The sequence below is a fragment of the Paralichthys olivaceus genome, chromosome 1 (assembly GCF_024713975.1).
Source record: "Paralichthys olivaceus isolate ysfri-2021 chromosome 1, ASM2471397v2, whole genome shotgun sequence".
Lineage (NCBI taxonomy): Eukaryota > Metazoa > Chordata > Actinopteri > Pleuronectiformes > Paralichthyidae > Paralichthys > Paralichthys olivaceus.
In genome coordinates this window covers 23,675,081-23,702,488 of record NC_091093.1, presented here as the reverse complement: position 1 = coordinate 23,702,488, position 27,408 = coordinate 23,675,081, and the positions used below count along the sequence as shown (strand labels likewise).

The 27,408-nt window shown below is 40.7% G+C and overlaps 2 protein-coding genes across 3 annotated transcripts; one reads left to right on the top strand and one right to left on the bottom strand.

The window, feature by feature from the left end:
- The first annotated feature begins 954 nt into the window (after positions 1–954).
- LOC109624811 (interleukin-18 receptor 1-like) lies at positions 955–27,335 on the top strand. The gene is made up of 11 exons (XM_069525760.1): positions 955–1,136; positions 23,753–23,875; positions 24,982–25,225; positions 25,338–25,497; positions 25,578–25,722; positions 25,806–25,868; positions 25,951–26,041; positions 26,161–26,312; positions 26,388–26,531; positions 26,642–26,794; positions 26,884–27,335. The coding sequence occupies exons 1-11, from the start codon at positions 1,085–1,087 to the stop codon at positions 27,225–27,227; spliced, it is 1,671 nt and encodes a 556-aa protein (XP_069381861.1). The 5' UTR covers positions 955–1,084; the 3' UTR covers positions 27,228–27,335.
- LOC109624810 (coiled-coil domain-containing protein 81) lies at positions 14,225–22,181 on the bottom strand. 2 transcript variants are annotated; one of them, XM_020079727.2, is made up of 16 exons: positions 21,980–22,181; positions 21,802–21,863; positions 21,396–21,549; positions 20,990–21,174; positions 20,812–20,886; positions 20,554–20,725; positions 20,249–20,336; positions 19,376–19,472; positions 19,128–19,274; positions 18,172–18,267; positions 17,609–17,778; positions 17,443–17,521; positions 16,153–16,263; positions 15,516–15,625; positions 15,267–15,392; positions 14,225–14,766 (listed from the first exon to the last, which is right to left on the bottom strand). In XM_020079727.2, exons 1-16 carry the CDS (start codon positions 22,053–22,055, stop codon positions 14,628–14,630), a joined length of 1,887 nt encoding a protein of 628 aa, XP_019935286.2. In that variant the 5' UTR covers positions 22,056–22,181; the 3' UTR covers positions 14,225–14,627. The 2 variants fall into 2 exon arrangements, with proteins under 2 accessions (XP_019935286.2, XP_069381860.1); XM_069525759.1 differs by having other exon boundaries at positions 21,953–22,076.
- Positions 27,336–27,408: the final 73 nt, after the last annotated feature.

Here is a 27,408-nt window from a genome sequence, read left to right as displayed (position 1 = left end):
CTCTGTTCCATCTTTGTTTCCCCCCCCCCCATCTCTGTGCCTCTCTGCCTCTCTCGTTCGAATCGTCTCTCCCGTCCAGGAACTCTTCTCCCGCTTGTCCCAAGTGGCCATGAAACAGCTGTTTGGCAAAACCAGACAACCACAGGCGTCTTTCGAGAAGCTGTTTGCTGTGAAATCTTGAATGAAAACCCATGCCAAGTTTAAATCTCGATGAAAAGTCAAAAGGAAGATAATACAATTGTTGGCAAGCACATTTGATAATTTTTAATGCCTCATGTAAAAAGGAAATGGTCGACACTGTCTCGCTCAGCTGCTGTTGGGGGAAATGTCCACTGTTGATGCTCTGTACATTCCAGGAGTTATTTTGTGATGAGGTCTTGTCTGCAAACAGACTATTTTACCCAAGATTGTACAGCAACAATATGTGAATTTGTTCCAGTCTGTTTCCTCAACAATCTCCTGCTGGTATATATTTAAACTGTGCTCTGTTGCACCTGTAACCATCAGAGACTGTTTATTAAGATGGACGACCAATCTCCAAATCGTCCCACTGTACAAAAAGGAAGCCATCTTGTGATTCTGATATCCTTTGGGGCCAGAGACTGCACAGCAGTGATCGTGGATTGGAGCCACAGTGTCGAGGTCCCACCCTTATAGGCAGCTGACCAATCGTGAGTCAGTTGCAGCTGTCAATCATGATTTTTCACATTTTATAGCATCCTAAAATGAAACCTTAAACATTCATCAGTGTGATAATTAGAAACAAACATTTTAGAAGCAATCAAAACACAAATTGTTGTCCCATCTGTTAACATTGAGGGGCCAGTGTTTAGGATTTATACTGCAGCCAGCCACCAGGGGGAGCTCAAGCAAACTCAAGCTCGTGTCTGGGTTCGACTTCCTGTTAAAAATATCACCTGCTCTTCACCTGACTTCCTGATTAACAGCCAATCAGAGGCAGAGTAGAGCGTGTCATGCCAGTGTTTGACTTCCTGTTTATCACCTGCTCTTTTCCCTGACATTAACTAAACTAATTAAATAACTAATAAAGAAAACGTAACTAAATTGGTCAGAGAGGAAGCTGATGGGGACAGAGACTCTGCCTCATGTTCAACAATGTGAAGACGTCAACCACGGTGAGAACTTTTTAATGGCTGAACCTTGTAAATTGCTAATAACGTGCAGTGAAGTTATTTATTCAGTAACATTTGTAATATTTGCAAACTTTGATATTTATACAGTCATATTTCCAAACTGCCCCATGACAAATAATGTGTAGTTTTATAATGGTGGTACACTCTGGCCTACTCTGGCCTCCTGTTGCAGTTCAGCTGCTCCATGTGAGAGTTCACAACAGAAACTACTGGCCCATAGACTGCTGAGTTTACTCATCTGCATCATCGTGAAGTTGACTCACCATAAAGTCTGTGGGCCAGTATTGATGCCAGATCTGCATCTGCATCACAAATTGACAACTTGCCCATTTCAGGTTAAACAAATCATTAGTAGTACTTCATGTCACAGTTTATAAAACAAAACATTTATCCTTTGCTGAAAAAAATGTAGTATGCAAACTTCTCCAGGCACCACCTCACCACTGGGTGTGGTTCCAGGTGCAGAAGGTTCAGAAGAGTTTGAGTCAGCGATGGTTCTCATCAGCCTGGTTTTCTACAGCATAACATTCAGTTGATATTGATTTCAGTTAGAAGATGCAGAAGAAGAGGAGACATGGAGTCATAATGTGATCAAACAGTCACAGCTGCTCTTTCTCGCTGCTTCTGATGACTGAGCTATTCTCAACTGAATTCGCCTACAGGACCAGGCTGAAGCTCTTGCATGTGATACTCTGGCTCATTGGAAAGTGACTCACACCCTCGTGAAAGATATGGCAAAACATTTATGACATCCACCAGGAGCTTGAGGCTTTATTTAAGATGTTTTTTTTGGGGGGTTTCAAATTTGATGTCTTAGCAAATTTGGTTCATTTAGAAGTTCATGATTGTTTGAACCGTGCTCTCCTCTGAAGTTTCATTGTACAGGCCGACGTATGTAATCAGAGCCTGATTTAATCAAAACAATGAGTCTTTCATTGTACCACAGCTCTGTGGTAATTACCCTTCAGTAATGAACGCTGAATGCTGAATGCTGGTCATGAGTGCAGTTTATTTCAAATAGACTTGTGATCTGATACCACAGAGACTTTTTCCCCTTCCTTCCTGGAACCCTCTTTACATGGCCTCTCCGGAGATTATTTCAATTTTCCCTTTTTTTTTTGAGGTTTCTTTTGTAAATTTCTCACGGACAGCTCTGGCCGGCTCGTGAACACAGTTTGCATAAAGAGGTCGTGAACTATTTCTCATGTGCGCCTCTAAGTCCTTTGACTTGCACAATGTCAAGTTAGGTTATTCAAATAAGAATTATGCAACTGATGCAAAAGATGGCCTCAATTATATTTTACAAATGTGAAATATGTTCAGGTTGCTTAATGTTTTATTGGACAACAGGGTGTTGGATGTCATTTAAAAACAACATAGTCTGACACTGATGTTGGATCATGAAAGCAGCTGAATTAATCCCTATGAGACAAATTGTGATTTGTAAATATGGGCTTATAATTTGTGACAATAATTTAAAGAGTTCTTCCCCGACCCATATGGCATCATTCCAACAAGTTTTGTGGAAATTTGTGCTATTGTGTTATTTTTGTGTAATCTTGTTGACAAACCAACAAACACAGAGGTGAAAACTTAATCTCCTTGGCAGAGAACCACAATTTTTAAATATGTGTGAAGTCATAGCTGAAAAATCTGACTGGATCTGAGTATAAGACACTTTCACTGTCACAGTTCAAGCTGTGTCCCTTTCACTGATCAGACTGTAGTCAGTCTGTCTAATACACAGTTGACGCAGCAGCAACAAACTTGATACCAAACAGTGTAGTCGTCCGACGTCTCATTCGTCATCATGCTGTTCACAGGGATTGTCATAGAATACCACCCACATGCTTTTTTGATCCAGCTGTTTGGCCTACGACTCAAACACCTTATTTGCCTGTGCTCGTTCCTTTGGCCTGATCCAAGCTGAGCATCCGCCCATCCCCTAGAGAGCAACCACATACTGAGGAAAGTGACAGTCAGGAATCCCTGTGAATCCCTTCCATCCGTAAGTCCCCTGGGTCTTTACAAAGGCTTTTCAGGGCTGTTATCCAGGCATTGTCTCATTCTCAGAGCAAAACATATTCATCCTCGAGATCAGTTATGTGTGATTGGGAGACTAATTTCTCACAGTCAAAGAACATCTTGAGATAATATCTGAACCCTGCAGTAATTCAAGTGTGTGTGTGTGTGTGTGTGGACCTTTCAGGGAGCAACAAGTGGTTCAGTATGTGGTACAATGTCAGGAGAGGAACGACGAGCATGTGCTGCCCAGGAGAGACTTTATTAATCTTTCCAGAGCTGCAGGGACAGTGCATGTTCATCTCAGCTCTGTGACTCAGATAACCCAAAACACCATCAGCACAGTGAGTGTTTTTTCCAGTTGGGGCTTTCCTGTTTTGCTCCAGTACTTCTGATATGTAACATTCATTTTCATCGCTCGCTCCACCGCTCTGTATTGCTGATGATATCGCAGCTTGGAGATCAGAGGTTAAACTCTTCCAGCCGGGCAGAGGTGGTCTCACCACAAAACCCAAGTCTTGCACATTGAGTCTGTCAGCTAACCAGTAAGATCCCTTCTGACCACAACACAAACCCCAGCAGACCACAGTCGTGCCCCTACATTCTGTTGATGATGATCTGATCTCCATTTCGCTGGTTCAGACTCTAATTCTCTCTGCTGCACCACTGAGGGTTCTCTGTGTGTGTCTGTGGGAGGTGTAGGCGGTTGTTAATGATGGGGGTCAGGTTCTGGGACATGTGAGTCACTTCCAGGTCTTTGAGCCGCTCGAGCTGCTCAGCTCCTGCCTCCTCCTAAATGGATCAGCCATTTGGATTTCCCCGCATTTGTGTGAGGTTTTTTTTTAATTTCTATTTGTACGTCCTTTAAAAGAAGAAACAAAAGCCTCTCCCACGCTGAATCTCTCCCTGAAAAAGACAGCATGGCATTATGTGTTCCCCCAAACAACGTCAGTGAAAAGGCAGTACTCCAGTAGTGAAAATATTAGACCCGACAGTCATTCTAGTAGCTCTGCGTAGTATTACTTTGTGGAATTGATCAACTAATTCCAGAAGTCTGTCTGTATTTGACTCTCAACAACCATTCATCTTACAGGCATCACACTTGGATGTGTATGGTAATGGGCCCAATACTGTTGAGTTTGAAGTGTTTTGGAAACAAGAATCAGCAGTAACGCAGAAGACTTTTCAAGAATGATGACACTACATAAATTAGGCAAACATACAGGAGATTAGAATTGTGCTGCCACTGATCAGAAAAGAGACGAGCAGTAACAAAGCAACATACAAGTTCAAAACAGCGAAAATGCTTGACTTGAAGTAAGGAAACAGATTTTGTGAATTACTGCAGAGACAGTTGTATTGTTAAATACTACCCTCCAGAGCAGGGACTTATGGGGGGGGGGGGGTTCCTGCAAAGGTTCCGAGTTCCTTCGGTGGAAACGCAACTAAAAAAAGTAACGGAATGGGTGAGATCACTGTTGACACCTATGCTCTGATGAAGCCTTCATGATGAGGTGTGTCAGCAGTTTTGTCAGTCACAGAAATGATCAAGAAATTCAAATGATTATGCTTGTTTTTGTTTTCACTCAAGTGCCAAATTTGGTTTTGAGTAAACCAACATTGAGAGTTGATCTCAGTCTCATCCAAGAATCAGCTTAAACTCACATTAAGGGTCCAGTAGGCAGCTGACAGTCCACATCGTTTTAACAATCCCTCCCAAGATAATTATGTTTAAGGACTGAAGTGCTTCCAGGAGTTGTCGTTGGAATGACTGAGCGATGTTTGTCTCCGAGTCATAATGGAAGTTCTCACAATTATCAGCACAATGAACTCAGCAGGTGCTCGGCAGGATGTAAAACGTCACGGAGACTCATCTGCAGAAGTGAAGGTGGAGAAAAAATACCAGGCTGAAGTTTTGTTTTTTACATGAACATCTGCTGCTACAGTTCAGTGCTGCAGGACACGACATATTGTTCACATTTCAAATATCTGTATGACTCAGAGAACCCACATCATCATTGGTACAATAACTGTACCAGCAGAAGGTTTCCTGTTATGTTATCATGTATTACATGATGGAATATCATCTGTTTTCTGTCTTTAATTTTCTTCTCACCCTCATGTGCAATTCCTGAATGATGAAAAAGATCAAGGGGACGGATATTTCCAGAAATGCAGGGGGCCTTGGCGTCGCTTTTAGTTTTAACAGGTGAAATACTGGGAAGTGTTGGAAAAACGTACTAAATGTTTGAATGAGCAAAAACACGCGTTTTACACCAATATTTCTCTGTAGCTGACCTCTCTCAGTACCCAGACACCCTTGTTCCCAGAAAACAACTGTTGCCACAGTAACCAGTAAATTGGGGCACAATGATTGACCAGCAGGAAGTGTGGAGTCAGTCAGGTTAATGAGAGCTTCCGTGTGGGAAAGGGTGTGTTCACAGCAGGAGGGAGACCTCTGCGTCATTCGGACAAAGGGGTTTTCCGTGTTGTTATGAAACTGGGAATATTGCTCCAGTGTTTCTCTGCTCGTTCATACAGTTTAACCCCCGCCGGTGAATTTTATGATCTAGTTTTTTCTTTTTTCCATGTCTGGGCCGTCTATTGTTTGTGATACATGTAAAGCATTTCCTCCTAACAAAGTGTTTTGCAACAAGGTAAAAAAAAGAAGGAATAAGAATGACACTCAGTAGAGCTCATACCTCTGCCAAGGCCCAACAAACCCCTTATGAAACCACTTTTAAATTCACTAGATGCTGATTTTTCTTTGGATCTGCATCAAAATGCACTCACTTATAAATATCCATCCCCTAAAAAAGTCTGATTTTATTTTAATCAAGATCCATGAATTATTCTTTGAGAAATCATGGAAAGAAATTGAAAAACATCCTGTTTTACAGAGTTGAAGTGAAAATAAATCCTGGATCCGCCCCATGATCTAGATTCGCACCAAAATCAGGAAAATGTTTACTAGGTAGTTTCTATCGTCGACTACAACGACAATAGAAACTACTTTTTGCAAGTGAACCCTCTGCTGGTCATTTTAGAAAATACAGGTTTCAGGCATTTCTGTATTGGCTTCACTTTCTGGACCCGCAGTCTACGATCACTTTTCTTAACATGTCGCATGTGCTAACCTTTTTCTAAATCTTTGTATCATTTGTTTGTGTATCTTTCTCAATTTGAGATCTTGTTAAACCCTGTTTGCGATTGTCTGTGAAAAGTGCGATATACGTAAAACTTTGCTTTGTGACTTTTAATGAAGACAAAATACTTATTAGATTAAAATGATGAGATAATGTTTTTGACTTTAAAACATTACATTACACTACCCACAGATGGGTGAAGCATTGACTCTTGCTGTTTTAAGCAGGGTTACATAATTCCACAAGGATTAAGTTTGAATAAACTGTCCTTGCAACTATAGCAAAGCCAAGCATGTGTGTATCTGTGTTTCTGTGGACTAAGGCTCAGGTCCAAGATCAGCAAGAAACTGTTGGTAATCAATCACTAACCAAAGCAGCTCCGGGCCTTTCCCTGCCACAGCCACTGATCCAGGCTGCATGTAGTTAGTTTTTTATTATTTCAACATTTCAAGAGTAGTTTGATGGATTAGTGTTGAAAACCTAAGTGAGCAGTAATCATTCAGAAACATGTCAGGTACGTATCCGCGGAGCAAATTCTGTATCCATTCATCTCACTCAAAAACTCTGTCTTACATTTCTGCTTTTTTTGAGAGTTCATTATTTTGCAATCAGGAAAACTCTTTTTTCACTGCAGTAAAAACATTTTTAAATTTTAAGCGGCCCAAAAAACACTTGTGTCTTAATATCGTAGGATGAGAGGTTATGTAGCCTCAAACTAAGTTATTATTGTCCTTAGTAACATGAAATCATCTCTCAGTTCAATATTCTTACCTCTACTCAGTAAGATATGTTTTCATCTGTGTTTGTTTGTCTGTTAGGATTACACAAAAACTGCTCAACCCATTTCCATGACGTTTTGTAGAGGATTGGAATGTGACCCAAAGAGTTTATGTTTCAAGTCTTCTTCAATACAGCATGTTCATTTTGTAAACAATGGTCCCATTTACAGTAAAATGCTAAAGCATTGCGTGCATAGTGTCGTCCAACCAGTGCAGGTGGCAGGTGTAGGTGGGCGTGTAGGTTCCTGGAGCTCTCAGTCAGGCTGCACCTGTTTGATAGTTAGCAGGATTACACAAAAAGTACTGGACTGATTACCACAAAACTTGGTGCTCGGCCAGTTCATAAAACTGTGGTGCAGATGTGGTAATAGTTTGTTTTGTAATTTTAACATTGTGCAACAAGGCATTTTTTGCAACATTTTCACTGATTTCCCAGAGGATGATTCATGGATCTTGATTAATAATATCAGACATGTTACAGAGGTGGTTCAACTCAAAACAGAAGTTTGTGTTAGGTTAGTTAACATGTTGTTTCTTAAAGGTTCAGTGTGTAGAATTAAGTGACAACTTGTGGTGAAGTTTCACGTTGCATCTTACCCTCCCCCCTTCCCAACATGAGAGAGAACCTGTGGTGAACTTCAGTTGTCATGAAAACTCAAAAGGTTTTAGTTTGTTTAGTTTGGACGACAGTAAAAAAACATGGCAGCCTCCACAGAGAGAACATTTTTAAATATAAAAGCCCATTCAAGGGTAAAGAAAACAACAAGTCATATAATTTAGATGATTACACCCTATTGAAAACATCACTAGGATTATTTTATATTCAATTTCTGCCCAAATCACTGGACCTTTAAGGGGACTGCTGGGCCTCGTATGTCCTCTACTGAGTGTGTGACTTCTACATACACATTTGATTCAGCCTGAATCTTAAACTAAAGCCTGAGGGGGGGGGCGTCTTCAGCAGCCTGTCATGAGCAGGTCCCTACAAGTATATTTATACTGACACACACATGTGCACTGTTGCTTCACACGATGGTAGTTTCTCAACTTCGTCTCTCACTCTGCCTCCATTCCCAGCTGCTCACATCGATCAAGACTCCTCTCATTACCAGCAGGAACCGATGGTATTAAACTGAAACCCGTTCAAACACAGACACACACCCACTCACATCGAATGGGGTGAGTGTGTTCAGGCCGAGCAGCAGTGTGATCAGTCATGCTGCTGTAATACCCTTACCAGGCTCGGCCTTCAGCTGGAACACGCTGAATTGTCAAGAGGCTCCTCCCAGTGTTATCTGCCAAACTGTTGCATGAAAAAAGAAATCCTCCACCTTGTGCTGTGAGCCGACCTGAAGCTGCAGCTCACTGGGGCCTGTTCCCTCACAGTGTCAGGACACTCCTTCGTTCTCAGTTAATAACAGATGCAGAGCAAGTGCAGAGGGATCGGAGGGAATGAACTGTTGTTGATGAACAGGTGATGACATGAGGGCTGACTGCATGAAATCATATTTTAGTGTGACGCACATTGTGTGAGTGTGTTTGTGTGTCTGTGTGTGTGCGCCTGCTTTTATGATCATTTTCTATAAGTCCATAATCCATTACTTATCTTGTTGTGTTACAGTAATACCACAGATGTTTACATTAATGCTTAACATATGCGGGTTAGGGTTATCCAAGCAACTTACCATAGATGGACGACATGACAGTGCCCCTCAAATTATCTGGAGGGATAGTTTATTGCTGAAATGAATTTATGCTCGGACACAAAACAGAAAGTGTGAAACAATAGTGGGAGCTTTACTGAATTTCTGTGTCATAACTTTGGAGAGAAGATGACAAATCTGAGGGGAACTATAAATGACATATAGAAGCTAAACTGGATGAGCAAGTTACATTTTCTCTCTTTTTCCTTGTTTCCCCCCCCATGACCTCTGCTGTGCTCTGACAGAGCTGCCAGCATAGTTTGACCATAAACAGGCATGAGAGAGGGCAGAGCAACACACAGGCAGAACATGCACATGTGAACAAACACACACTAACACACAAGAGGAAAAAACGAGGAGTGAGGAGTTTGAAATGCAAGATCCACCCGTTCCCTTCAGCAAAATAAAAATATAAAAAGATGCCACCCATCGTTTAGACAGTTAAGACTCTTCGAGAAATTTCAGAGCTAATTTTTATAATGGAAGTTGTTGTGTTAAAGATTATGTAACACTTGCATTAAACTAAACTAAATGTTTAATTCAACTAATTGAACTAAATTAAAATGTCTAAAAACAACTTCTCATATGTTGTATATTTTCTTAACTTGTTAACTCACTATATCCAAAATGTTTCCAACAGTTTTCAAACCCAGAGGAATATAAAATTTTATTAAAGGTAAGGGGACCTTTAATTTTAGTCACTTTTTATTTCTTAATACCTGCGGCTTTGTCCATCTCTGCAATCATTTCTGGGGCTAACAACATATAACGAAGCAGGTACACACTGCTAGCCTGTTAGCAGTCAGCTGTTTTCTCCTTCCACTGTTAGTTTTTGCCACTCTAACTGGATCATGATAATCTGCTTGCTGTCATAGATTATGGTGAAGACATCAACTCCCATGATCCCACGCTGCTTCATGATGTCATCAAACTTGGTGTTTTGTTATTATTTTGATTGAGAGACACTTAGGGGCCAAAGTTACCTGTTGCATCTCACTGCCTGAACTCTGCGCAGTGAATGTCAGCACAAGAAACAGTTTCTGATGATGAATCGTACTGTGCTGGACAATTTAACAGCAATGTTCCACAGACCACAACACAGTCATCCACGCTGACCGCCATGTGTTGCTGCCAAGTCGGGATCCCTGCAGCAGCTCATTATACAGCTGCAGACATGTGTGTTGTATTAGTGTGGGCAGGAACCTCAGATAAGACACAGAGGGATACATGGAATAAGTATAAAGAGAGGTGGTGAAGAGGTAAAAGAGGTCATGTGGAATGACATCTATCAAAGCGTAAAGAGAGGGTGAAGAAGGGAAGGAGGAAGGATGTCAGTTTCAAGAAAAGTAAGAATTATGAGGAGGACGGGGAATAAGGAGAAAGGTGCTCAATATTCAAACATGTATGTTTTTTTCAAAATTACAACATCTGCTGCCCTTAACAGTACAATACATTTCTCTGTTATTCTTTTTAAATGTACTTTTTACAGAGGCAGGAAAGGGGGTTAGAGAGCCGGGGAATGACAAACACTAAAAGGTCCATCTGGCCAGGAATCAAACCAGTGACTTGCTGCTCAAGGCGCCTGTTCAATCAGGTCACCCTCAGCTTTGAGATTATTCACGTGTGAACCGTAAGGATGTACTTATGATCGGAAGAGGAACAGGAAAGACGGAGGCTCCACCAGAGCCTGTATATTTATGTCAGGAAATAACAGTTTTCAACTTGCAGAGAGTGTAACATGAGTTTCCCTGTGGGTCAGTGTACTGATCGTGCTAGATGGAGAGACGAAGGCTGTGTGTGCGTGCGACCGTGTGTGCACTCACATGTTCGTATGGAAGACACACTGTTCAGGGGCCGTGGGAGCGGGCGTGGTCGTTTCTGGCTCACACAGAATACAGCTTTTATTTCTCAGATGTGCTGATGACAAATCCAGACAATAACAGATCTTGCTTTTGATCATAAATATGTACAACCCCCCCCCCCCCCCCCCCCATCATTAATTATTTACTTAAAAAGTTTGATTGGAAAAGTTTTCTCTAGCTTCTCTTTCAGTTTTTAATCTGATAGTTTTGTCATACAGCAGTAATCCTACAGAACCAACAGCTGGTGATAAGAGCTCCACAACAGTGTTGAGGTGATGTAAACATGATCACATGGTCTACGCAGGAGAATTAATACGTCACTTCCTGCCTCTTCCTGGCTGCACCTGGCTGCTCCACCCATTGTTGCCAGATGTACGATTATTATCGTATTTTTAGGATAATTTTGCCCTTCGTACGATCAATAATGTGTGATGTACGATACTTTGTTCATTTTGTGACACTTATTATCAGTTTTTATCTCGATAGTAAAATATGGATCGCGTCTGTGTTTACACATCTCTTCTCATGTGACGTCTTTTCAGCCAATCATGCTTGTGATGATTAACGTGACGCTGTGACTCACATCTCATGAGCTTAACAAAAGTCACATAGAATAATGTGTAGGATTTGTTGTTGTTGTTGTGCATGTTGTCATGCTCATGTCTTGCTTCTACCCAGATGCAACCCTTCGCCTGAATGTTACACATGTTCTTCTGTTGTAGTGAACGAGACTCACCCTGACAAATTCCTGCTGAGTGATTTTTGCTCAGCCAATTTTGTGACATTTTGTCGTCATCCTGACCCAGACCATGAAACAGTATTCAGAGTAATACTGCCAGTACAACACTGTACACTGTCCTGATTTCATCAATTCTACCCATATTTTACAAATAATCTTTTTTTTTTTTGGACATAAAGACGTGAAGATACTGGTTGTCGGTCAGCATCGCAGCCCGCCCCATGTTTGTGTTATGGAGACTGTTTTCTGGTCCCTGTGGGACAGCATGTGGGCAGGATGGGGACATCTTGATCTGAAATGAGACTCAGACACTAAAACTGCCAGTAAGACTATGGACAATCATCAGATCCACAAGCCTGGGAATCTGGTAACATAAAAACACAACCACACAGAACAGAATGGCTGAAGAAAGAGGGGGAGGGTGTTCACTGTATTTCACAAGTCTCTTTCATTTCACATTTTTTCTCCAGAGGAAATATTCCCACATTTGAACCAAATATATGAGGACAATTCAGAGCTGCAGCCTCACATAACCTCCTCCACACCAGTCATCAAGTGCATGACAAACAGCATAAAATATGTTGTCAGTGGCCTCCTGCGGTCTGCTGCTCGAAGGGAAGCATATATGCCCCAAGAGGCAGTGCCCTCCACCCTGCTAATAACTCCACAATTCACTCCAACAGTGAGGCTCACATTACACAACTGACATTGCAGTTGAGTCACCAAACTTCCATCTGATTGCATTAATTTAACCTCCCGAGAAACCATTGGAGAGCGAGTAATCCACTCCAGAAATAGGATTAGTAATTTAACTCTGAAGAAAATATTTAAGAAAGGAAATTACCGTTAAACTATAAAACAAATAACTGACATTACTGATGAGTCTTTGGTCCAGGGCTCACATGCTCTCACCTCGGAACTGTGTGTGGAGTTTGACTTTCGAATATGAAGAATGCTGCGAGACTTTCTCTGTTGAGAACACAGTCATCGGCCCTTTTCACCAAAAGCTCTGGAATATTGTTTTTCCCAGTTGACCTCAACATCGGTGTCTTCTACGTGTTCGGTGTCTCTTTTCCATCATTTTCTTTAGAGTTTTTACAGAGTCCATCCCGTGTTTGAAATCAACACGCCCACTCGCTTGTGGTGAATCCTCAGGACGAAATCCTGCTGCACGTGGGCTCGTTCTGACATTCTCTGGAGTTTTTACCAGAGGGTTGGCAGGGAAAACTCATGCTCACATACCCAAGTTAATTTCATCAGATGTCCGAAAACAATCATGCCACTTCCTTTATGTTAGAATATCAGGCTCAAAGTGAGTTTGGCAGTTTGCTGACTTGGAGTAAGAAGATTTGTGTCGCAATCAGTCCCTCTCCTCACCCCCAACATCTGTTCCCATGTGTAACTTTGGTGAGTGGGTATGATTTCCTGTGAGAAGTGTGTAACTGACTGATAGTCGCAGACTCGAATGTCAGAATCAGGTTCAGCTAAAGAGTAATGCTGAACTGTAGATCAGTGAAAAAATACGTAGAAATCATTAAAAACCAGCGTTTATCTCTAGTATTCAGCGAGGAAGATTTAAATATGTTTGGTCTGTGTGTTACAGCAACAGTTCACTGGAGTATCACTCACACAGGGAAGTCAGTGTGGACTTGTTAAATCTCAAGAACACACACTGGACTTTGCAGGAGATGGGTGGTTCTGGTTCATACAGACACAAACACTTGAGGCAGAGGAGAGACTAATGAGTTGCATTTGTTTTTGACTGTGGAAACTATTTTTGAGGAAATTTCCCCTACATTTGTTTTTCAAAACTTCAGTTTAAATGTGTTGTTTGCAACCAGGTCATTTTTTACACTTCAATAAAACCTGTGTTGGTGCAACACAGCAATATTAAAGAACTCTGAGGTGGAACGAGCCCCAACAATTGGGCCATCTCTACATGCAGACCTTTCAGGCTGGATCCTGATTTAGGTCATGTTTCTCTTCGCTCTAGAGTATGAGGGAGACATGTTTCTGTGCCACTAAACAGCGTATACTCAACAACACACGTCTTTGTCTATACATACGATCTGTCAGTTTGTAAATTACTCAACCAGAACGTGTGGAGAAGTTTACTGTGCATCTGTTTCACTACAAAGACCTTCAGATGCCTCCATGAGCTCATTAAGGGAGTTCTGGCTTCATACAGAACTGGGACGGCTGCCAGAAGAATATTTTTTTATCATCTATAGGAACTCCCCATCACATGAACCCCTCCTCCCATATTAAAGCTACGTTACCTCTTTCATCCTTATCTTGTTTTGTTCTTTTCACTCTTTTCGTTTTGTTCCCATTTAATTTCAGCTCGTCATGATTTATGAAGAATGATTTAGATGGTGTTGTTTTTTCTCCTCCTCACATACTTGGGGCCCTGTTGAGGCCCTCTTGCTTTTCATCGCACTGTAAGTAATGTACTTCACTGTATGTGGTGTGGCTTATATAGACGCCTTCAGGGTCAGATGGGGGACAGCTTCCTTGGCTTGTGCCAACATCATGTACAGCTGAAGCTTTTCAGAATCTGTAAAAAACAATCATTTTATATGTTGATATCATGGATCTTTTTTTACAACCTGAACTTGAACACATGTTCTAACTTGCTTTATCGCCTATTTAGATTGTTCTCACCACTGAACTTAATCCTCTCATAACATGTCTTCAATTGTACTCCTTATTGCTTTGTCTCAAATGTAATCCTTTATCCCCTGATGTAATGCACAGTTAAAACCACAGTGGGGAACATATGGCCCCCAAGACAATTCACAAAAACAGCAGAAATAGAATTCAGTTCCCATGACAGCAATTCAGTTTATTCTGTGATAAATTCAACATTAAATGGATTCACTTGTTATTCAGATTGTCCACTCTGGCTGTAAGGTCACAGTCAAAGTGAAGGAAAGACACATGGAGTGAACACATGCATTAAAGACACCAAGCGTGTGTATGATTATAGGAAAATGAACAACAGTCTCATATTAACCCACTGGATCTCTGAACCAAACTAAATAACTGAGCAGAGATTTGTTTCTTAACTTTTGTGGTGACTCAAATACCAAAAGACACAAACACAAACTCCAAAGTTGAATAAAAAAAAAAAAAGAGCAAGAGTAGATCTCACATTGAACAAGTGTTGAGTAATTGTTCAATCTTTGAGGTTGAGATGTTCAAGCGCTGCAGCAAGCATCTTCAAATCATGTACTGTGAGCCAGAGAGGTAATACGAGTCCTTCCAGATGTTGGTCTCTCCCAAGTTAGTGGTCCTCCTCTTACACTGGCAGCAGCGCTTGTACTGTGCAAGCTTATCTACCAGGAGCTGACCAGCAGACCTGACCACAGGGATAAAGAACAGAAGAATACATGAATGAAAACAATGAATGAATGATGTAGCATCCTCTTAGGTTGAACACAGAAAGAAGAGTTTGTGAATAAGGGAAAGGGGAGATCATTTAAATCACAAAAGTTAGAGACTCTAATCAAACCCAAAAGAGGGCAATTAGGAACAGGAAGTGGTCGGTTGTCCCAAATATGCAGCAACTTAAAGAAATGATTGATGGTCTTTATATAAGTCTGTCTGTATGTGGCTCACGTATCTTAAGAACCATCCGACTTATCAGCTTCACACTTGGCATATGTAGTGTTGATGGCCCAAGAAAGTGCAGTGTCGAATTTGGTGTGATTCGGACAAGCGTCACGTTCAATATCAATAGACTTTATATAAACAGATGACCAGCCCTCTGTAGCTGCTGCGGCTAACAGTCACGTTGGGAATGGGCTGCTGAGTGGTTGAACAGCGATGAAAGTTCAAAGTGAGGCGACATCTACAAACCTGAGGAAGCGCTTCTCCTCTTCCTCTCGTTGGTGTTTGAGTTTCACGCTGCGACTCCACTCGTCCTCTAATGACTTGCTGATGTGCTGCTTCTTCTCAAAGCGATTAATGCGGTCGAGTATTAGCCTGGAGTGAAATCAGAGACAAACTATCACCGTGTTCACAGAAAAAAAACATGTTTTTGACCAAGATTTGCTTATTTTTTCATTTTAATTTTCTATTTCATTCATTGCCTCCTTCCAAACTCACGCCGTTTTGCTGTTTTTGAGCATTTCCCTTTCTTTCTCCAGCTGTGCCTGGCGGTTGTGCAGTTCTTCCTTTTTCTTCTGAGTGACTGCACTGAAATTTACCTGAAAGAGCTGCAAGTATATGTAGATTTATTAGTTTCACCATAAATGAGACCAATTCGAGACCTGCAATCACATATTAAGGACAAAAAACTGCTTTAGAATTTAATATACTATATAAATAAATGCAGAAATGGATAAATAAATTTAAAAAAGACAAAATTAATAGTTTTGATGTAAAAGGCTATTTTGTATTTTTACAATAATTTTTTTCCATATTTATTAATTTATTGATTATTTACTTGTAATATTTTTATTTTCTGCTTTAACACAACACATTTCTCCAGACTGATTATCTTGTCTCGTCTTATTTGATTAAATAATCAGCTGCACCTCGATCAACTTTGACTTTTGATACTTTTACTACAATCTGTTGATCATGTAGTTTTCTTCCATTAAAGGAACTGAGTACTGTATCTCTACTGCTGCTATACAAACCGAAAATTATATAGAAACTTTTATATAAAATCCAACAACAATGATTAAGGTCATTTCTGCCATCTGCATGAGGCCACAACTAAAATGCAATAAGAGGTGACCTTCTGCGCCCTCTCTCGGTTCTCTGTGTTGCTGGCTGCTGTCTCACAGCGGTTGAACCCGGCGTTGTCTGTCTGAATCTCTGGAGGGTCTGTGGTCTTCTTATCCGCCACCTACAAGGAAGAACACACTCGTTTCAGTTTCTTTTCAGTTCTCTTCCAGGTGTAGCTTGGTGAGAGGGCCTTTCTCATTCCTGACGACCTCGGTTTATATTCCAGAAATTCTCCCTGAAATGAATAAACAGGTTGTCATCGCTGTTTGTCTGTCTGTTAGCAGGATTACACGAAAAACCCAACCAGTTGTATTGTATTTTTATCGGGGTATGGGCCACGTTAGACCCTAGGAGGCTGATGAAGGAATTTTCTTTTCACCTTCTTTATCATTGTGAGATAGGGCGTTAGCTTTGTTTCTTTTACAACTCTTACTTGGCAGGACATTTTTATTGAACAGTAAGTTTAATGACATAATGTCACTTTCATTTCTTATGGTCCAATAAATCAAGAATCCACATCTGGTTTATCATGATTTTAAAGCAGCGGTTCATGGTAGAGATAAAACGACTTATTTTGTTGAAATACAGTAAAGCAGTGGCAGATTTCAGTATTTCAGATTTACAATACACTGTGGCTTATGATATATAAACTGTAGTCATGCCCTTCATGGGCAGGATGGGCGGCAGCTGCCTTCCTTTGACCTGTGACCTTCCTCATCCTGATGAGCACAAAAGCACGTTTGGAAACCCTTGATCTGGGGTTGATGCTGGGATTCGATAAAGATCAGCAGCATCAGAGGACAAACTCATTCCTGTACATCGCAATTGTTATTGTGAACCAAAGAAAAATATATAGAAATAAAACATATTTACCATGCATTCTCCATACCGACCTGCAAAATTATCGTTGAAATACATTTATAACCTGCTGAATATTAATATCGTCTGATCATTATTTGTCTACTTAGAAAAAAAACAATCTAACAAATTAAGTTGGTTATTTGATATATTCTCTGAGATACCATAAATCAAAAATGAATAAACATGACGTTGGTGATCCTTTCTTACTGACCAAACAGATATTATAAACAACATTCTTTGCAAAATGTTGAGCCTGAAAAATCCACTTTTAAAGGTTGAGTGACGCTTTTTCAGTTTTCTTTCTTGTGAATCTAAAAGGTTTGCAAAGTATAAGGAAAGTGGTGCGTTTTCTGAATGTGAGAGCATTTAAACCTTTTCAAGTAAGAACCCATGAACCTGAATCTGTGTCTATTATGTCACTTTTAAAGTATTTTCTTGCCTGAGTGTCCAGAGCTCTCTTGTAATGCTTTGTTTTCTCATATTTCTGCTGGAACTGCTGAGCCTTCTGCGAAGCGATCCTGAAACATAAACCCCAGAAGACACATTATTTATCACATCAGGTGATCATTTGAAACGCCTGCGTGGTGCCATCATTTCAGACTCACTCCTGGACCAGCTGGACCTGGTCTAGATGCTCCAGTAAAAGTCGGTTCTGCTGGTCCTGAGTCTCGCGCTGCTGTCGCCTCTCGACCTGGCTCTGAAGATCTTTCATGTAACGGTGCTGCTGAATCCGTTTGACGGGAGTGAGGGGCCGAGTCGGGAAGATGAATGAAGTCTAAGCAGCCCAGAGAAGACATTGAGTATAACGTCCACTGTGTTAAATCCCTCTCTATGAAACTTCTCAGAAAGAGAATGTAAACAGGAAGTTTTTGTAGCAGGCAAAGTTTTTGTAGTGCGATTAAGCATTATTTGTTTTTGTAGTTGACGTAATTAGCTACGTGTTTTGCAATATTACTGAGAGTTTTCTATTCGTCTTCATTCACTTCGTGATTAGAAGTGTCAGGTTAGATATTGTCAACAAAATCATCTTTTTTTCTCCTCAGTCTAAATGATGAATTTCCAGTCCATGTCTAAAAGTACACAACTGTAACATCCATAAACTGCATATAAAGATGAACTTGTTAAAGACTGAACTGTTGATCCATCAGGCTGCAGGTTCTATACTCACAGGGTACAGGGGACAACTCTTCTCTTTCTTTGCTGACATTTGCAGGTTAAATGTAGCGACCTGCTTTGAATGCTCACGGTGCTCATTCAGCCTTTCCTGCCAGATAAACACACAAAAAACATCATATCATCACGATGATCAAAATAGGGTGAGGGACAGTTTGGAATACTCTAATCAGGGTAAAGAAATGTGCTTTCTCAGAGGGTTGTGGCCCTGATGACTTCTTGGGACATGCTTAGAGTTTTGGAGGCTGGTTTATTGGACCACGAAGTAATACTGGCAAAAACAACATTAAAGTAGTTTTGAATTTTAATTTCCCTGGTGTCCCACACTTTTTTCCAAGTGCTGGAAAAAGGGATGATGCCTTGGTCTCAGCTCACTGACCCCAGAGCAGAACCACCCTTAACTCCTCAAATGTTGAGAGAGTTTTTACTGTTACCTCTTTCTTTTTTTTTCTTTCTTGTGAAACATTTCAGTGCCTTTACTGTGTTGTGAGAATACTTTCAGTTTTATCTTGCTTTAAGTTTCCACTTCCTCAGTCTATTTGTTGTGGTTTTCAGATCTTGTCTTTTCTTCGAACAGAAACCAAAAGAAATATCCCAAAACACCTGTGAATCAAACCGTGCCGTGGGTGAGGTGAAACAGGTTTAAATATAATAGAAAATAAATGTGTATATATGTATTAAGATATTTTAGAGTTTTTAAGAGAAAATGCACACAAGTGGACAAGAGTGTGACTGCCTGTGGATCAGCCTGTGGATCGACTGCAATATTTCAATAACTGTTGAATGGACTGCAGAAGTTATTTGGTTCAGACATTCATTCTCCCCAGAGGATGAATCCTAACAACATTGGTGATGCCCTGATTAGCGCTGTCATCATCAGGTTGACATTTTACCTCCTATTGTTGTTGTGCATACTGGTGTGTGACCTACGACCCCTGCTGTCACACAAACCTGTTCTTCCTCCATGCGCTGCTTGTCTCTCTGTTGTTCTTTGAGCAGCAGGAGTTTGTCCCGAGCCTTCTCCTCTGCCTGTTCCTGCTCCCTCAGGTACACTGGGACATTTCTCTGGGCCCGCTGCATGCACAGGTAGCACAGCTCCTGTAAGGACGAGGCCGGAGGATCAGTAATGTGAAGGATTCAGAATAGTTAAAGTCGGTGGATCATGATCTTCTCAGGCTTTTTCAATCTGAACAAGTCACCTGTCCAGCTCGAGTGTGGCCAGAGCAGCTGATTCTCACACAAGGTTCCTCCAGTTTGGTGGGAGCGCCCTCTGGTGATGAGATGAAGGTGACAGGCCTGAAAGTGGAAATAAATACTTGACTCGTGTATAATGTGCATAGAGGTGAATGACTACCTTGTGCATGTGAAATTGTTGTCTATACGATTATATAGATGTTGTAGGACATGTCTGCATGAACATTTAGTTTTACACATTATTTGTCAAATTCTTCCTAAGAAGTAATCCACAGTGCGGTTTTTGAGCGAGGAAGAAATTTTAACTGAAACCAAATAAATCAACATCTTACACATGTTTATTTGTGTTTGATTTATAGAAATGAAACAGACAAGGCATTTGAATTAAAAAGGAAAATAATTGTTGCATCACTGTAGGTTAATCAAATAGCAATTTAGCAAAAAGGCAATTTATGGGTAATGGTGATGACACTGGATATCAGCTAACACCTAACAAGAGGATCTTCACACAATCTTCACACAATGGTGTGTGTGTGTGTGTGTGTGTGTGTGTGTGTGTGTGTGTGTGTGTGTGTGTGTGTGTGTGTGTGTGTGTGTGTGTGTGTGTGTGTGTGTGTGTGTGTGTGTGTGTGCGTGCGTGTGTGTGTGTGTGTGTGTGGACAGTGCAGTGAGGTGGTGACAGGAGGGGAATCTGTCCCACAGGTAGTTGTGCATCATTGATGGAGCTCTAAGCCGCCTCGGGGCAGAAACAATATGAGACCACCGCTGAGCTCTCAGCGACTCATTTACCTGCAAACAACGACTCGGTCCACTGAGAACTGAGCCTCTCCAGAGTGTGTGTGTCTGTGTGTGTGTCTGTGTCTTTGTGTGTGAAGTACTTGTCTGTGATGGCCTCCGTTGGGAGTTTTGGTTTCACTTCTTCAAAAAGATTCATCTTGGCAGGTTGCAGTGTCTGTTGGGGAACATCTGTGAAGACACACAACACTCAGTAGATTCACCAAACAATACATCTACAGCACAGTAAATAAGAATTAACATCATTTCCCCCATATCATGTTTATTTCAGCTTCTAAACCTAAACAGCCTAAAGTTTTCTTTGCAGCACGTTGACGAGAGAAGTGTGAGGATTAGGATTTGACTCATTAAACTCTAACTGTCGGCCTCGTGCAGAGGTCTCTTTCACCTCCTGCTTTCCTCTTGTCTGGAGCTGGTGACAGGCACCATCCGTCTGTGTCTGCGTCTTTGTCGTGTTGTTGAGGGGGGCAGACGGTTGGCAGGGTGATGGAGTTGACCGTCTGTGGCCTCTGCAGCCTGGACACTCCACCAGACAGTAGAGAGACACTGCTGCCAGGTCTCTGGAGAGGCAAAAGTACTAATTATCTATAAGCACATATGCAATTATTGTGCTCTTACATGCAAAAACACACTTCTTGATACTCACTTTGTTAAAGGCTAACAGCATCCTACCAGTTCCATCCATGGCATTAATAAAATCTCTGTTAAACTTCATCCGGACCTTTCAAGAACATCAGCTGATATTAGATTTAATGACAAAACAGACATCACAGCCAATAACGTGATTCACAGAATAAGAAACATAGAACAGGAAGCGGAGCTACCTTGTTGTTTGTAAAGGACAGAACTCCAATTCCCTGAAAAGTTACAAACACGTTTCGTTCAGAGGCCAAAGCTCTGAAGAGGAGCAGAAGAGTTTCTCTCACGCAGCCCTCCACTACGTCTCGACTGAAGGGAGTTTCCTGTGACACCGCTGCAAAGTTTAGCTGCACCACCGGCAGGTGTGTCGCTGCAAAGGACACACAAATGCTCATTGTTCTTTTGTTAATGTGTCAAACACCGTTGTGAAAAGAAATTCTTTCTGATCACCGAGACTCAAATCCAAATATTTACCAGAGGTAAAGGATTACCATTAGCAGCAACCTGTATTCATATAAAATAAGTTATCACCTGAAGTGGTAATGCATTTCATTCAAATGTTATAATGTAGGCTGTCAAAAATGTGTTAACCTGCAGCCAATGGCCTGGTCTGCTTTAAACCCAGAGACTGGAGCAGTTTCCCTGCCAGGAGGAAGATGGGTCGTTGGATCATGGTGAACCTGTTCCCTAGATCCAGTCTCTGCTGAGAGAAGGTGAACGTCCCCAATCCTGCCAGCTGGACCCCCTAATACAAGAAATCAATCAGTCGACAGTTGAATGGGCACTATCACACTGTTTCATACATATATGGGCTGACAGACAGATAGACAGATAGACAGATAGATAGATAGACAGATAGATAGATAGATACATAGACAGACAGATAGACAGATAGACAGATAGATAGACAGATAGATAGATAGATAGATAGATAGATAGATAGATAGATAGATAGATAGACAGACAGACAGACAGACAGACAGACAGACATACTAACCTTCTGTAATGTCATCTGTCGTTCAATATAAGCAGATACATCAGCCCAAATACTGCCAATATCTGAAAATGGAACACACAGATGTTCATTGTTAAATTTGATGACACTACATTGTTTAGATTTATAACCAGAAACTGAACGAACACTTAACCAGACTTTCACCAAACTTTGGTCCCACCATTTTCAGAGAGCTGGGAGAGTGTCGGTAAATCCTGTCTGTCCGCTTGTGACACCAGCCGCAGGACGTCAGTCATCTCCTCACAGCGTGAAGTGGAGTTTGCACAAATCCCGTCCTCTCTCCGCTCCACAGCCACTGACACAAATCAATACAAGTACACGAGAGCCACGGTCGGCATAGTAACAAACCCCTGCAGGGCACGCACGAGCCAAGTTTCCAACATTGTGTTGCGTCGTAATGAGTCTGACACTGTGACACCACTGCTGCTGACAACAAACCACTTCATTTTGTAGCTGTCACCAAGGAGACTGCCTGTGGTATAGAAGCCAGTGAAGATCCATTTCAGGAGCCTAAGTTAGTATACTTTCTAATTATACACATATTTATTGAATTCAGGCTTATAAAAGAAACTTAATCTTCCATCTTGTAGGAGGATGTGTCAAATGACGGTTACTTCTCAGTGTGGAAGAAAAACACTAAAGTTTAAACCTGTACCATGGTGAAGTATGACCTTTACAGAAAAGCACTTACCCATATGTTTATTTAACAAAGTTCATATGTTCAATAAAACATTTCATTTTCTCCTGTTTTTCCACAGACATGAAGAAAACTACATGAATCGTTTCACCGAACAATGTTTATTATGTAGATTTGGTTGAGCTTCAGACTTACTCACATAAACGTTTCTTCTTTCTCTAATCACTTCCTTTAAATCTTACAAACTAGTTTTTCTTGTCTCAACAAAGGTACTCGATTGTGCAGCTGTGACCTCCTCAGGCTTTGAAAGGTTGTTCTGGTTGAGCGAGAAATCATCTGAAGTTCTTTACTATTACAAATTTTAAACACGGCAGATGCTTGTATCTACTATTACAACAAATGTCTAAATGTCAAACACAGCTCGTATAATAATGCCTCTCCTAATCATCTTCCATTTGACCCTTTCTGTTCTTCTCCAGATGAAGAAACAAAGATGGCAGCATCTCAGGTCTTCAGGAAAGTGTCAGATGAAGATCTTTTTAAAAATATACCTGTGAATAACTGTAGAATAAATAGCAAAGTCACAGTTGATATATAATATCAATGTTTTTAGTATATGTCTTGATGTGGCTTTATGTTTCCTGTAATAGAGGCCAGTGTTTTACTCATAAAATGTGACTCAAAGGGACGATGATATATAGTTTTAATCAAATAAAAATGACAAGAATGAGAAGAAAGAGAAGAAAGGAAGAGTATATATATATATATATACTTTTATTTTTACACACATACAATATCATACTTGTTATATATTTATGCATTGACATATTCATCTTTCAAGTGTTGTGAAATGTTTATTATATGTAAATGGAGGCTTTAAAATGGTCCCACTGGGTTTTCTGCCTCACCCTGAAATTCAATTCAGTTTAATTTGATTAGCACCAAGTCATAACATACTTTATCCCAAAGCACTTTACACAGAGAGGGGAGGGAAGAGAGAGACCAGGAACAGTCAGGCTGGTTGTTATAGTGAAAATAATAAGAGTGATATTTATAGATGTAGAGATGTTATTAATGATAGCACCACCAGGTCATAATACTAATACTACTAGTAATAATGATATTAATAACAAAAATAATAATAATAATAGCAGAAATTAGTAAAGCACTGTACATTAGGAGGATATGCAAAGAAATAAATTATAAATAGTTTTAATAATAACTCTTGGGTGGGGGATTTACCGTGTGTTTCTGCACTGACCTCACATCCTCATGTTTATCTCTTGTCATCATCAGGGAAATGCAAGTGTAAGTGTCATTCAGCAGAGCTGCACTTGGTGGCTGAACACGGTGAAAACGAAGTGATGGCGACTCTTTCATTTCTGCTCACTCTCATTTTCCTCTTCACATCAACAGCAGGTAAGACATGATCCTGTCGTGGTTTTACATAATGTGTCCGAGGCAGCTATAAACTGCTTGTAACACGATGGTATGTGTGATGGAGGCAGCAGGCTTTACTCACATCAATATCATATTGTAGAAAGTAAATGATTTGCTAAGTACTGAAAATAAATGTACTGTAATCTGACAATAACTCATCATGAAGATTTTTTAATCTATGATTTTACTGAATCTGCAAAGTGACTAGTGCATGGAGATATTTAAAGAGTGGAGTGAAAATTATAATACTTGCCTCTGAAATGTTGTGAGTAACAAGCATAAAATGGATAAATGGGCTTCAAAACAGTTTGAACCACCTAGTTACATTACAGCAGTGCTTATTACTGAAACACGAGAAAAAAGGAAACAACTGAACTTTTCTACGCTACATATTCACATGCAGATCATTGAACTGACACATTGTTATACACCAGCACTTTAAAATCATTGCCACATTTCTTTCCCACAATGCTTTGACATTGTTTATACCAACTATAAACTCCAAGAAAATAGGATGTGGTCACAAACCTCACCTGCTCTCTCGGTCACACATTTTTACTGAGAATGAGCAACCCGTACATACACTCAGTGGTACACTCATGGAACACTAGCACATCCAACATAACACCAGTTCACATTGCCGTAGTTACTACTCTGATGATATGTCCGTCTACATCACTTAAAGTAAAAATCATAACTAGTCATCCTAAGTAATTTTTTTATTATTTATAGATGTTGTATTTGTATTTTCATTCCTCAGTCATGATGTTTCATCTTATCTTTATAGCATTGACTAACTAATTAAAACCAAAAGAAAATAAACACTTGAACAAACATCGGCGTGAACATAACTTCCTTTGAAAAAAATTTACTCAACACATACTGTAATTTTTTTGGTTTGGTCTATGGTCTCGTCCACTAACATGGAGGAGAGCAGGTTTATGACCTATGCTGCAGCCAGCCACTTGCAGGCAGATTATGGACACAAAACAGTAATATATTTGACATCGTCTCAGTTCTCGCTGTCAATAAGCCAGTTCATTAACACAATGAATTGAAGTCAACCTTTTGTCGCTCTTTCACAGGTCCACAGCAGCTGGGACATAAGGCGATATGGGTCCGGCCAGGTGAAATGGTGGCGCTTCATTGCCCTTGTGACTTTAATCATAATGGTGATGCCACACACGTCTGGACCAGTCTTACCAAGCGGGAGATGGATCTGACCAACGTGTCCTCTGCTGAGCAGATGGGCGTGCTGGTTCTCGGTATGAGCCTCGTTATTCTCCGTGCATCTGGAAATCATCAGGGGAACTACTCGTGCTCTCTGGGGTAAAATACCATTCGCAGGTTGATGAATCTGGATTTCTTGTGTTATCCTGTTCTGATAGCTCTTTTTATTTCTATATATATATTTTCTTTTTTTTCTTTTATGACATGAAAGGAATTCCAGCTGCCAGTCCTGGTTCACAGTGACAGTGAGCACAGCACAGCCCAGAGGTCATAGCCAGAAATGTAACGCACAACAGTCCTGCATACTGAAATGCCCTGATGAAAACAGTCCCAGAGCAAATATGACCAGCAACGGCATCAAATGGCACAAGGTAATTTCACACCGCTGATTTTTGACTGACTTCAATTTTTTCACTTTCTCATTAAATTCACTTTATTTTCCATCTTATAGGAGGGTGAGTCATCGCTAAAAGACGTTAACTTTCCAAGTGTGGGAAAGAACCAGAGTGGTGTTTACTCCTGTACCAGATCTTTCCTGTACAAAAGTCATGTGTACAATATGACCTCTACATTTGAACTTCATGTCGAACCAACGAGTAAGACAAACACTTTATCTACACGTTTATCCGCGTCAGAGTCCATATGTTCTGAAAACGAGTTTTCTCTTGTTTTTGCCCAGAAAAGATGAAAACCGCAGTGATCACTTCACCGCGCCATGAGGATGTATTTTATGTAGATTTGGGTGAGCCTCAAACTTTGATACACACACAAACGTTTGTCTTTTCAAATCACTTCTTTTAAATATTACAAACTGTCTTTTCTAGGCTCAACAAAGGTGATAGATTGTGAAGCTGTGACCTCCTTAGACTTTGATGATTTGTTCTGGTTGAATGAGAAATCGTCAAATACCAAACGGTAAACACTGCATATGCACGTAGCAACTATTACAGCAACTCTGTAGATGTCAATCACCGTCACATGAACACTCTTTTTCTTAATCCTCATCCTATTTGTTCTTTCTGTTCTTCTTCAAGGGTTAATAATGGTGAACAAATAAAGATGACAGCATCTCTGGTCTTCGGAAAAGTGTCGGACGAGGATCTTTCAAAAAATTACACCTGTAAACTGCAATCTGCGTACCAGAGCTCAAGCATCGTCACCATTACTCTCAGAAAAGGAAAGCCTTGTTGTTAACATTTGTGGTTTTAGAAATGTGGCGGTTAAAATGATCTATATGACTCTTTCCATTATGAATCAACAGCTCCCCGTTCTTACACGCCACTGACTCTCAGCACTGTGGGCCTCATGGTCGTGATGATGTTGACAGTATTCGTCTGCGTGATGTTTAAAATTGAAATCACTCTTTTCTTAAGAGACACTCTTGGCTGCCATAGACGTACCTCAGGTAGGAGTCATATTTTTTTAAATGTTTAAGTGATCTATGTTTGTGCTTTTTTTGGGGGGGGTGCAGACAATTTAACTGCAGTGACAGAGCTGTTGTTGTTTCCTGATTAGATGGAAAATTCTACGATGCTTTCATGATGTGTTATAAGAGCGACGCGGATGTAGGACTAAACGCTCAGGACAGAAAATGGCTGGAGAGTGTTTTGGAGGAGAGGTTTGGTTACAGTCTCTGTCTTTATGATCGTGACGTCTTACCAGGGAAACGTATGTATTAATATTGACCTCACATTTCTACAAAGCAACCTAAAAATATGAATGGAGTTGTGCATAATTTGAACCCTGGTTGTTTGCAGCTGTAGCGGAGGCCGTGATTGAATGCATAGAGGAGAGCCGGACGGTGGTTCTGGTTCCCACCTCTCCAGATCCTGGTCTGGGGTCCGGCCTGCTGACTGCCATCCATGCTTCTCTTGTGGAGCGGCAGACTCGCTTGATTTTCATCTCAACTGAGACAACAAAAGGGTCGATGCCAGGTTCCCTACCTGAGGCCCTGCAACTTCTCAATGAGGCTGGAGACTGCGTCACCTGGAAGGGCCCTAGCTCCATGTCGTTATCGTCCTCCTTCTGGAAACAGCTACGCTATTATTTACCTCCCTGCCGGCAAACTCCTAAAGTCAAGTGTCTACCACTGAAAATCTAGGAAGTTGCCTCATGGTGAAATGTTTTGCCAAGTTAGAATCCACTGCCTATGTCAGGTCTTTCTGTACCATCGTGTATTATGTATCCATAATAAAGAAATTAAATCTAAGGAAGGGCAACATAGTTGTTCTTGGTCTTTGAATGAATGAATGAATTTGTGTTCTTGAGTTTTGCAAATACTA